Consider the following 13,602-nt stretch of genomic DNA (forward strand, 5'->3'; position numbering starts at 1 on the left):
ATGGCTATTATTTTTAGAACGTGTGTTGTTTTCTAATGGGAGTCGTATTGTTTTAGCGCACGGTTGGCAGCGGTTGCAGCTACCCAAGCTTGGCATTGTGGGTTATACTGGCATCACAGCCCTGTGCCTCCCGAGTTTGCCTGTTTAAAATGCCTCCGAGCTGCTGCATTGTTCAGGGCCATCTGTTAGTCTTTGCGTGATAATTGGAGAGGTTCAGCTCTGCAGCTTCTCTGTGGGGGCGCCCGGAGCCTCCGTGCCGCCTTCTCTCCCGGGCACGCTGCCACTTTACAAACTTTCTCCTTGCAGAGACGACTTATCACTGTCAGCGAGTTGGCAAGTTGCGCCGCGCCCTCATCCATTCCAGCCAACATTAGTACTTAATAAGCATCGGGCTAATGATTTCACATGCAAACACAGGACAAATATAGAACCAGGTGCCTATAGTCTGGGAGATGTTGGAGACCAAAACAAAATTGTCGTTATTTTCCTTCTATTTATTTTGTTTCAGACAGGGGTCCTCAAACTTTTTAAGTAGGGGCCCATTCATGGTCCCTCAAACTGTTGGGGGGCCGGACTAAAGTCCCTCCCCCCCGTGTCCTCATAATATTGCCCAATGCATGCTCCTGCTCCCCGCTGCTTCCTCCCGCTCCCGGCTCCCTGCTGCTTCTTCTGGCTCCCCGCTGCTTCTTCTGGCTCCCCGCTGCTTCTTCTGGCTCCCCGCTGCTTCTTCTGGCTCCCCGCTGCTTCTTCTGGCTCCCCGCTGCTTTCTCTGGCTCCCCGCTGCTTTCTCTGGCTCCCCGCTGCTTTCTCTGGCTCCCCGCTGCGTCCTCCCTCTCCCCGCTGCGTCCTCCGGCTCCCCCGCTGCGTCCTCCGGCTCCCCCGCTGCGTCCTCCAGTTTCCCCCTGCTTCCTCTAGTTTCCGCCTGCTTCCTCTAGTTTCCCCCTGCTTCCTCTAGTTTCCTCGCTGCTTCCTCTGGTTTCCCCGCTGCTTCCTCCGGCTCCCCCCCCTGCATCGCATCAGATCATAGTGGGGGCCGGGTAAATTACCTTGGGGGGAATGTATCTGGCCCTTGGGCCATAGTTGGAGGATACCTGGTTTAAGGAATACACTATTTTATATTCTCAGCTCTAAGTATGGTATTACACCGCCGTTATATGTAAAGGACAAGCAAAGCCTAAAAGGGACCTTGTTAGCTGATAGGGGTATTATGATTATTATGCCAGCCTTGGTTTAGGCAGTTGCCTAATTTAGACAAATACAAAGAAAATGTAATGAATAAAGGCCCAGTAGCTCTTTAATCAGATACTCCTTTACCCAAACCGTTGTGAAATAGATGGGGAATAAGACTTATAGCGGTGCATAATTTTCCCTACGCTGATTAGTAGAACGTATCCTGGCCCTTATGCTGCAATCTCAGGCAGGCGTTGCTAAGCGAACGGCCCGTCGCCTGGAAATCAAATTAGAGGCTCGCTTGGAAGCCCTCATCGCCAGCTACTTGCCTGATTACTGGCTTCCCACCGTGATTCTTTGGGCCGGCTTGGGATGGGGCAATTATCTGGAACTTACAGAACTTTATAAATAAATGTATGACTGCAGCCCGTCCTGCCTTGTGTTACCCAGAATAACCGTGCGTCCGAGGGAAGCGTTGGGCCCACAGGGACATGATAAAGTAGATATTACAGAAGGCTTTATCATCACCATCTTGCTTTGTGTATTCCATCATGGACGTGTACTTGTGCCCTAGACGGCCTCTCTCCTGCTGCACAGGTTACTTATTAATCTTTACTGGAACGAACAGATCATTTCTCAACATGAGTGCATTCATCATGCCGAAATAAAGTCACTTTCATTGTTTTCCCCATATGTAGCTCATAGATCTATGCGTTGTCTCGCCTCCTTTGTGCTTGGGTTCATTGTGCAACTAGATGTCCAGCTGTGTTACTCTTAGTTCTTCTGTAGGCTAATAAAGAGTTAATCCCAAGCTGCAGGCATACCTTCAGTTGTCTCAATAGTGCCCTTAAGTCTCCCCATATTTCTCCCGTTCAGATGATCAGAAGCCAAACAGGAAGAAAAACCGCTGAGCTCTGTAAAGAAAGTTCCCATAATGCCTCACTCCTGCACAGACACCCAGACCAAGTGAACATGCTCAGTTAGTTAGACTATGAGTCAACTTCTTGCTGATTGGCTCAGATCCACATTCCTAAGGGGGGGAGTGAGTTCTTAGCATTCTTGATGGAGGGGGGAGCAGGAGAGAGGAGACAGCAGAGAGCTGCGTTTCTCTGGCACAGGAATTACAGACACAAGAAATCTGTGTGAGTGCTTATGGCTGTATTTACATAGTTTTTACCTTTCTTTCTCCTTTAAGACCCTATGCATGAAATCCCACCACAATTCATATTATTACAGAAGCTAGAGTTCACTAGGGTCTTTGTGTGTTAAGTCCAGTCCTAGAACCGAGGCTGAAGCATATACATACACCCGAGTTTAGTACCAGTCATACATTACCATTGCTGGCTGATAATGTAGCTGCAGGGGTTCCTTGGGCCTACTGGGTACCCGAATTAAGGTCCTACCACCCAGTCACCGCTGCTCCTGCCCCACCTTCACTTTCCGTTTTGCTGTGCAACTTGCTTCTCTGTTAAAAATTAAAGATGGTCGTGCGTTCCACTGTGGAATGCACGGCCATCTTTATTCTTAACAGTGAAGTAAGTAGTACAGCAGTGGGCCAGTCCAACCCTGCACAGCCGCTGTTGGTAAAATCTTAAACTTGCTGGACCACGAATATGGCCAAGAACCAAAAAATTGGCATTCCTTACTGGTTCTGTGTTGGGTAATGACCAGGATGTATGGAAAAATCCTATTGGGCATTGAGCCTTGATGTATTCCTTCGGACAGGTAGGGGGATCCCCTGACCTAAAGGGATTATAAGCTCTACAGGGCAGGGACCTCCATCCTCTTGTGTCTTTGACTCTTAACATTGCAACTGTATCTTGTATTTATTTGTATTGATTGTTATACTTTGTATTTATCTATTATTATCTTAATAACCCCCTGTTTGTATTAATGTATTCTACTGTACAGCGCTGCGTACATAAGTAGCACTTTATAAATAAAGATACACATACATACATACATACATACCTACCATAAGACATATTTAGGCACATAAGCCCCTGACTTAATAGAAAAGATGAGATGAAATAGCGTTAAAGTCAATATAAAGTGGTTCATGTATAAACCAGTAATCCTCGGGGCTATGTAGCTATGCATTAATAGCACAATATGGTTTTTAAATGAATTGGTCAGTTATGTTATTATGGCTTTAATAACCTGGAGGGTTATGGGTAATAACGAGCTGTGATTGGACGATGATCGGTTGCTCGTGGCTCACAGCTGACTTGTGTTCTCTCTGTCTCCCAGTACATCGGCAGCTTGGATGTGCCAAGGCCTAACAGCCGAGTGGAAATCGTGGCGGCAATGAGAAGAATTAGGGTAAGTTGATTTTAATTATATGTGACGTAGACTGGCATGGCTGTAATAGTGGCAGTGCCAGGGTCGTGGCCTCTGGAGGAGGTGCCCAAGCCCACCCTGTACCCCTGCACATGTTTTGGCCGCCCCCTTTGCGCAACAATACCCCATTGCAGCCGGCAACTGAAGGAGACGGCAATTAGATGGGAACAGCTTGCTTCCAGTAGCTTGCACCGTAACAAAGCTGAAATGAGACAGCAATTAGAGCGCTGGCAGGTCCTGCGGTGGCACGTTTCCAGCTCGTAGGCATCGCTGGGCAATATACGGAAAGGGAGGAACATCTCGGATTCCTTAAATAATACAGAATTAATAGCCTGGAATAGAGACATGGAGAGTGGGTGGTTGTTATATGGAGACACTTTCTATTTTCCATGTATGTCTCCGAGGGACCAAATGGTATTAATGACTAGTGCACTGGCGGTGTGTGACTAATGTAACCTATAATTGTGCATAAACAACCAAGGAATATAAAATGTACACGGGCTGTACCAGTAACCAGTGTGCAAATAGAAAATACCACCATGTCCATGCAGTCTATATACAATTAACTAATACACACACAATGCAAGTTGCAACTAGCCAGTGTGTGTCCAACTGGTGGGCAAATAATGCAGTGTGTATCCCGCCGGTGGGTATGTGAGCCCAACAAGTAGGTATGTAATAGAGTGGGTGCCTTGTGGGTACATCCATAAGTGGGTATCCTACCAACCCATGTCCAGTAGGTGACTAATGTTACAGCTAGTGCTTTCCTAGTATTGGCCAATCAGTAGGCCCTGCTGTAAGTGACCAATGGGACTTAATGGCTTTTATTGTTGTAATTGTTACAGTAAGTTGTTTGCAGTCATTGCCAATTATTGGCAATAATGGCTGAATCTTCAAGGAATTTCATGGTGGGGTAATTTTTGATGTGCGGTGTTGGGGTTTGGGTGGAATCCTGATGTTTAGTGTTGAGTTTTCAAGAGAATTGTTGAGTATTAGAGTATGGGATAGTAATAAATGTGTGAGTTGTGGAAGATGTGTTGTTTCAACATGACTTTGGGGTTGTTATCATGGGGGTGTGGGCTTAAGGTACAGAATTGCAGATGGGGTTGTGGAGTCACTGAGGCTTGAAGATGAGATGAGAGGGTTAAGTGTTTGAGGGACGTCATTTGACCTCGGTGGTTGAGTTCTTCAGTAGTCTTCAGGAGGTGGTAAGGTCTAGAGCAGGGGTCCCCAACCTTTCTTACTTGGGAGCCACAGTCAAAGGTAAAAAGACTTGGAGAGCAACACAAGCACCATAAAAATTCATGGAGGAGCCAAATAAGGGCTGTGATTGGCTATTAGGCAGCCTCTATGCACCCTATCAGCTTACAGGGGCTTTATTTGGTAGGAAATCTTGTATTTATTCAACCAAAACTTGCCCCTAAGTCAGGAATTCATAAATAACTACCTGGTTTGGGGGCACTGAGAGCAACATCCAAGGCAACATGTTGCCCCCGAGCCACTGGTTGGTGATCCCTGGTCTTGAGAGTTGGAGATGGATGGTTGGGGGGGTGGCTTTAGACTTCATATGGCGGTAAGTTATTGAAGTTTAATTGGAAGGCTTGAGGTATAATTAGAACTGTTCAGTCGGGCCCTGTAAAACTGGATCGTCCCTTCTGTGGTCTAGAATTCTGCAGCATAGAACCTGTGGCCATTCTGCTGCATCTTCAGCCATGTCTAGTGCCCTACCACGTCTAGTGCCCTACCACGTCTCGAGCCCTACCACGTCTCGAGCCCTACCACGTCCCGTGCCCTACCACGTCCCGTGCCCTACCACGTCCCGTGCCCTACCACGTCCCGTGCCCTACCACGTCCCGTGCCCTACCACGTCCCGTGCCCTACCTCTCAGCGCTCATGTAGTGCGGCACTAAGCTGGAAGTATGTGGAAAGATTACAGAGGAAATAACCTGCCTTCTGAGACCATTATAAATGTCAAGCCTGCTGTGGCCTCGGGCGTAGGTAGTTATGTGGATAAAGCACTCGTGAGAGAGAGGTGAATATGAATAACCATAAACTGCCTCAGAGCAATGAAGCCAAGTGCTGGAAAATGACTGCGGGGAAAAGGACAGTTGGACTAATAAGAATGAAATTAAAGGAGAAGGAAAGTCATTCTGGCATTTTACTGCCAATAGATTCGCCACATTGGTGCCTCCTAGAACTATATTTATTCTGCAGAAAGCATTGCTGTGGCTGTGACACACGGGCAAATCTTCCTTGTCGCGGGCGACTAATCTCCCCGAAATGCCATCCCACCGACTAGAATGTAAATCGCCAGTGGGATGGCAAACGCGGCGCCATGATTCGCAGAAGTCGCCAAAGTTCCCTCTCAAGGCAACATTGGCAAATCGTGCCTCTGCATATGCCATCCCACAGGCGATTTACATTCTAGGCGGTGGGATGGCATTTCAGGGGAGATTAGTTGCCCGCAACAAGGAAGATTTGTTGCGTGGCGACAAATCTCCCTGTGTGTCCCAGCCCTAACGAGCCCTAGAAGCTTTCTCTGTTTGCTTAAGATAGCAGCTGCCATTTTAAATAGCTTCCTGTTTGCAGTCTAGCTGTTATAGCTTAGATCACACATTCCTAAGGGGGGTGGGGGCGTACTAAGCATTTTTATGGGAGAGGGTGAAGCAGGAGAGGGGAGAATGGAGTAGACTCTGGCCACGGGAATGAAGGATTTTTCTGAGAGAAGTCGGACACTGAACAACATGTTTACAACAAAGGAGACAAGAAATCCTGTGTTTCTTTTGATAGAGGACTCCGAGTGCTTATGGCTGTATTTACATAGACCTTTCTGATACTTAGTTTGATTGGTTGACCTATGTATCACTAATGAGGGGGGCTGGCAGTTAGATTTCCGAGCTGGAAGAACTCCGTAGGGCGAATATAACCTACACAACTTTATTGAGCTGGCTGTTATACTTTAGCCAGGAAAGAGGAGCATCTAGTTCTCTTTACTTTGTATGAATTGAGGGGGGGGGGGGGCAGTTTCAATTAATAGCCCCAGAGTCTGTGCATAGGTTCCTTGCCAAAAACAGATGGCAAATCCTGCCGTAATTACAGCGTCTCTTTTCCGCTCTATAGCGCCAGATGCCGGGAATAGACGAGGCATTGTAGGAACATTAATATTTCTGCATGGAAACCTTCCTATTTCCATCCCTGCTCAGCATTAATATGAGCTCGTTATGAGACGGCCGCTCTCTGCTTATGGCTTTCCTTCTGGGTCGTTCACCCTCCCAGGAGAGATTTTTTTCCATTCATTTATGCAAAAGAAAAACTACAATTATTGAAAAATATGCTCTGATACAGGTATCGGACCCCTTATCTGGAAACCCATTATCCAGAAAGTTCCGAATTATGGAAAGGTCATCTCCCATAGAACAATCCTATTGGGTTTATTTAATGGTTAAATGATTCCCTTTTCTCTGTAATAATAAAACAGTACCTGTACTTGATCCCAACTAAGATATAATTACCCCTTATTGGGGCAGAACAGCCCTATTGGGTTTATTTAATGGTTAAATGATTCCCTTTTCTCTGTAATAATAAAACAGTACCTGTACTTGATCCCAACTAAGATATAATTACCCCTTATTGGGGGCAGAACAGCCCTATTGGGTTTATTTAATGGTTAAATGATTCCCTTTTCTCTGTAATAATAAAACAGTACCTGTACTTGATCCCAACTAAGATATAATTACCCCTTATTGGGGCAGAACAGCCCTATTGGGTTTATTTCATGGTTAAATTACTCCCTTTTCTCTGTAATAATAAAACAGTACCTGTACTTGATCCCAACTAAGATATAATTACCCCTTATTGGGGCAGAACAGCCCTATTGGGTTTATTTCATGGTTAAATGATTCCCTTTTCTCTGTAATAATAAAACAGTACCTGTACTTGATCCCAACTAAGATATAATTACCCCTTATTGGGGCAGAACAGCCCTATTGGGTTTATTTCATGGTTAAATGATTCCCTTTTCTCTGTAATAATAAAACAGTACCTGTACTTGATCCCAACTAAGATATAATTACCCCTTATTGGGGCAGAACAGCCCTATTGGGTTTATTTAATGGTTAAATGATTCCCTTTTCTCTGTAATAATAAAACAGTACCTGTACTTGATCCCAACTAAGATATAATTACCCCTTATTGGGGCAGAACAGCCCTATTGGGTTTATTTCATGGTTAAATGATTCCCTTTTCTCTGGATAACAGGTCCCATACCTGTAGGCATTATACCCCCTTATTTGTTTATAATGGCTCAGTAAATGTTATTGGCATTAGTTATTCTGCAAAGGAATTAAAGGGTAAGTTGAGCCTGGTCCCTGGGCTCTAGTCGTCGGAGCAACGCCAGTAACTAATGTATTTGTTCTAACACTGCTACAAAATAAATACAGTTCTCCAGTCCTTTGTAAGAACTTTACTTTCCCTTTAAGTTGAAGGCTGAGTAATTAGTGAAACTTTTTTATTTGTCGGTCTGTTTTGCTTTGTGCATCAGTGGGCCAGCGTGTGGGCCGGCACTCCCAAATAAATGAATAGATATCGGTTCTGGGACATAAGTTTTTAGAGCAGCGTGGAACACGCCAGGAAGCAGGGAAATTAGGGGGCAGACGAGCAATGAAAGAGATCGGTGTCCGGCCCCCGCCATAATATCCACAATTGATGGATACAGAGCGAGACGCACGCCGCCCTAACAGCCTTATTAGATTTGTGCTGCGTGTCGTTTTGTAGTCAGCTTGGCCCCTCAGTGACTGCTAATATCCTTATCATTTACAGTAGGGGGTACATTATCCCTTATAATACATGAGTGATACTCAGAGTTCCCTGTATAACTCAGCCTGCAGCCTTGTGCCTTTATATGGGCACAGAACCCCTCAGTGACTGCTAATATCCTTATCATTTACAGTAGGGGGTACATTATCCCTTATAATACATGAGTGATACTCAGAGTTCCCTGTATAACTCAGCCTGCAGCCTTGTGCCTTTATATGGGCACAGAACCCCTCAGTGACTGCTAATATCCTTATCATTTACAGTAGGGGGTACATTATCCCTTATAATACATGAGTGATACTCAGAGTTCCCTGTATAACTCAGCCTGCAGCCTTGTGCCTTTATATGGGCACAGAACCCCTCAGTGACTGCTAATATCCTTATCATTTACAGTAGGGGGTACATTATCCCTTATAATACATGAGTGATACTCAGAGTTCCCTGTATAACTCAGCCTGCAGCCTTGTGCCTTTATATGGGCACAGAACCCCTCAGTGACTGCTAATATCCTTATCATTTACAGTAGGGGGTACATTATCCCTTATAATACATGAGTGATACTCAGAGTTCCCTGTATAACTCAGCCTGCAGCCTTGTGCCTTTATATGGGCACAGAACCCCTCAGTGACTGCTAATATCCTTATCATTTACAGTAGGGGGTACATTATCCCTTATAATACATGAGTGATACTCGCAGTTCCCTGTATAACTCAGCCTGCAGCCTTGTGCCTTTATATGGGGGGCACAGAACCCCTCAGTGACTGCTAATATCCTTATCATTTACAGTAGGGGGTACATTATCCCTTATAATACATGAGTGATACTCAGAGTTCCCTGTATAACTCAGCCTGCAGCCTTGTGCCTTTATATGGGCACAGAACCCCTCAGGGACTGCTAATATCCTTATCATTTACAGTAGGGGGTACATTATCCCTTATAATACATGAGTGATACTCAGAGTTCCCTGTATAACTCAGCCTGCAGCCTTGTGCCTTTACATGGCCTTCTAATATCCTTATAATTATAGTAGGGGGTACACTGTCAGTGAGAAATATATAGATTATTGCAAAGCTTATAGCAAAACAAATCTGCCCGTATATACATCTTATTCTCTCTCATACAGACGTGCCGGGTTACCACGGAAACCGCCTCCTTCGCCCTGTCCTCTTGCGCCCCCCCCCGTAGGAAGTGCACATTGCATAATTTAGCCGACTTGATAAATGAGATGAATAATTATGACGCCGGCATTCATAATATTGAAAGCAGCCCGTCTCCTTCCCGGCCCCTCCGTCTGCAGCGACTTCTCATCCTCCCAAGGAATCATTCTTCGTTAATTCCCATTGTGCCGAGCTTCTTTTTAGAAGAGATTTTAATTATGTCTGTTTAAAGAAAAAAACGAAAAAGAAATCTTTTTAATACACAGAAATTGCTTCCTACGGAATCAGATATAGCGCCGCGTCATTGTATAGGGATCGGCACGGCCCACTAGGGGCGCTATTTATTAGCTGCCTGTGGCTAATGTTCCATGTTACCTTGTCCCCCAAAGCAGTATGGCAGCAAGGCAGGCAGACAATATTAGGGGTGCACCCAATCCATCCCAATACCGAATCCATCGTTAATCAGAATCCTCCCAACGAACTGGAGCCTTAATTTGAGGAATATTAAGAGTTGCCCAACATCCTACAGTCACATGATACTAGGGACCTGGTTTGGTCAGGCACTATAGAATATAGGGCTCATTTAATGGCTGGTTCACCTTCAGATTACGTTTTAGAATGGACCTATTGAATGGTCTGTTCTTAGCAACTTTTCAATTGGTCTTCGTTTTTTAAAAAAAAAATGTAATAGTCTTTGAATTATTTTCCATCCTCCTTCCAGCTTTCAAATGGGGGTCACTGACCCCGGCAGCCAATATACTATTGCTCAGTGAAGCTGCAGTTGTATTGTTACTTTTTATTACTTATGTTTCTATTTAAACCCTCCTCTATTCATATTCCGGTCTCTCTTTCAAACCACTGCCTGGTTGCTAGGTTAAAATGGTCACTAGCAACCAGACAGCTGTTGAAAGTCCAACCTGGGCAGCTTTGAAAGGAAGGCTTATTGCCACACTCTATACACTTCTCTATAGTTGTTAGTAGGGATGCACCGAATCCAGGATTCAGTTTGGGATTTGGGACGAATCTAGCCTTTTTTTGATGGATTTTGTTTCGGCCGAACCGAATCCTATTCAGCATAAAATAGCATCCGGAAAGGGTTAAATGGTAGGGGGGAAAAGGGGGCAACTTTTACCCCTTCCCAGCCCTAATTCGCATATGATGATTAATGTTAGGATTTGGTTAGGGATTGGGCAGATTCCGTCGGGGGGTTCGGCCAAACCCAAAAAAGTGGGTTCGTTGCATATCAGCCCATTCGTGGGTTGGACATATGGCTGAACTGACCTACCAGGACCCAAGAGAAATCCCAGTGGGCCCCAGTTCTAATGGGTCTCAATGTCTGGGCTTGTCTGTAGGGGTGGGGAATAACGGCAGCTTGTGTGGTGCAGCGTAGGGGGGGCAATTGGATCAGGTGGGTGCAGTGCAGGTTATCCAGTGGGCCCCAGATACACAGATTGATTGATATTTTGCCCCTATTTGTGTAGGTATATAGTAAATAAAGTACCCCCTATAAGGAGTTCCTTATAATATATAGTGAATAAAGTACCCCCTATTGTAACATATAGGGATATTATAAGCCCCCGAGGAGTTCCTTATAATTTATATTGAATAAAGTGCCCCCTACTGTAACATATAAGGATATTATAAGTCCCTGAGGGGTTCCTTATAATATATAGTGAATAAAGTGCCCCCTAATGTAACATATAGGGATATTATAAGTCCCCGAGGAGTTCCTTATATATAGTGAATAAAGTGCCCCCTAATGTAACATATAGGGATATTATAAGTCCCCGAGGAGTTCCTTATATATAGTGAATAAAGTGCCCCCTATTGTAACATATAGGGATATTATAAGTCCCAGAGGAGTTCCTTATAATATATAGTGAATAAAGTACCCCCTATTGTAACATATAGGGATATTATAAGCCCCCGAGGAGTTCCTTATAATATATAGTGAATAAAGTGCCCCCTATTGTAACATATAGGGATATTATAAGCCCCCGAGGAGTTCCTTATAATTTATAGTGAATAAGGTGCCCCCTATTGTAACATATAGGGATATTATAAGCCCCCGAGGAGTTCCTTATAATATATAGTGAATAAAGTGCCCCCTATTGTAACATATAGGGATATTATAAGCCCCCGAGGAGTTCCTTATAATTTATAGTGAATAAAGTGCCCCCTATTGTAACATATAGGGATATTATAAGCCCCCGAGGAGTTCCTTATAATTTATAGTGAATAAAGTACCCCCTATTGTAACATATAGGGATATTATAAGCCCCCGAGGAGTTCCTTATAATTTATAGTGAATAAAGTGCCCCCTATTGTAACATATAGGGATATTATAAGCCCCCGAGGAGTTCCTTATAATATATAGTGAATAAAGTGCCCCCTATTGTAACATATAGGGATATTATAAGCCCCCGAGGAGTTCCTTATAATTTATAGTGAATAAAGTGCCCCCTATTGTAACATATAGGGATATTATAAGCCCCCGAGGAGTTCCTTATAATTTATAGTGAATAAAGTGCCCCCTATTGTAACATATAGGGATATTATAAGCCCCCGAGGAGTTCCTTATAATATATAGTGAATAAAGTACCCCCTATTGTAACATATAGGGATATTATAAGCCCCCGAGGAGTTCCTTATAATTTATAGTGAATAAAATGCCCCCTATTGTAACATATAGGGATATTATAAGCCCCCGAGGAGTTCCTTATAATATATAGTGAATAAAGTACCCCCTAATGTAACATATAGGGATATTATAAGCCCCCGAGGAGTTCCTTATAATTTATAGTGAATAAAGTACCCCCTATTGTAACATATAGGGATATTATAAGCCCCCGAGGAGTTCCTTATAATTTATAGTGAATAAAGTGCCCCCTATTGTAACATATAGGGATATTATAAGCCCCCGAGGAGTTCCTTATAATATATAGTGAATAAAGTACCCCCTATTGTAACATATAGGGATATTATAAGCCCCCGAGGAGTTCCTTATAATTTATAGTGAATAAAGTACCCCCTATTGTAACATATAGGGATATTATAAGCCCCCCAGGAGTTCCTTATAATTTATAGTGAATAAAGTGCCCCCTATTGTAACATATAGGGATATTATAAGCCCCCGAGGAGTTCCTTATAATATATAGTGAATAAAGTACCCCCTATTGTAACATATAGGGATATTATAAGCCCCCGAGGAGTTCCTTATAATATATAGTGAATAAAGTACCCCCTATTGTAACATATAGGGATATTATAAGCCCCCGAGGAGTTCCTTATAATATATAGTGAATAAAGTACCCCCTATTGTAACATATAGGGATATTATAAGCCCCCGAGGAGTTCCTTATAATATATAGTGAATAAAGTACCCCCTATTGTAACATATAGGGATATTATAAGCCCCCGAGGAGTTCCTTATAATTTATAGTGAATAAAGTACCCCCTATTGTAACATATAGGGATATTATAAGCCCCCGAGGAGTTCCTTATAATTTATAGTGAATAAAGTGCCCCCTATTGTAACATATAGGGATATTATAAGCCCCCGAGGAGTTCCTTATAATATATAGTGAATAAAGTACCCCCTATTGTAACATATAGGGATATTATAAGCCCCCGAGGAGTTCCTTATAATATATAGTGAATAAAGTACCCCCTATTGTAACATATAGGGATATTATAAGCCCCCGAGGAGTTCCTTATAATATATAGTGAATAAAGTACCCCCTATTGTAACATATAGGGATATTATAATATACAAGGTTTAATGAGTCATGTGACCGAAATGGCATCACTAAGCTCCAATGATATAAGCACCGTTTATAAGGATATAATTTACAGTTTGGTCCCATGGGGAAATGACCAAGCTGTATGATAATATATATGGGCAGACTTTACACATTTATTTGTTGCCGCTGTGCCTGCCATAGACCCAAATTGTAGCCATTTGTCAGCAGCAGCGGCAGGTTGTTGCCATTCAGTGTGTTGGCAGTCAGCAGAGCAGCGACAGGTGTTTCTCTGCCGGCAGTACTGACGCCGGGGGCCCAAAGCAAATTGGAGACCACTTCACAGGAACCTTTGCCTTCTCTCAATTTATGGGTCTGTC

The 13,602-nt window shown here is 43.7% G+C and overlaps 1 protein-coding gene across 1 annotated transcript in view; it reads left to right on the forward strand.

The window, feature by feature from the left end:
* Positions 1–13,602, forward strand: part of LOC100488020 (carboxyl-terminal PDZ ligand of neuronal nitric oxide synthase protein) — a 72,506-nt gene that overhangs the window by 19,461 nt on the left and 39,443 nt on the right. The window contains exon 2 of the mRNA XM_002941307.5: positions 3,421–3,492. Coding sequence (XP_002941353.1) covers positions 3,421–3,492 — 72 coding nt within the window. The remainder of the gene's footprint in view (positions 1–3,420; positions 3,493–13,602) is intronic.

The sequence above is a fragment of the Xenopus tropicalis genome, chromosome 8 (assembly GCF_000004195.4).
Source record: "Xenopus tropicalis strain Nigerian chromosome 8, UCB_Xtro_10.0, whole genome shotgun sequence".
NCBI lineage: Eukaryota > Metazoa > Chordata > Amphibia > Anura > Pipidae > Xenopus > Xenopus tropicalis.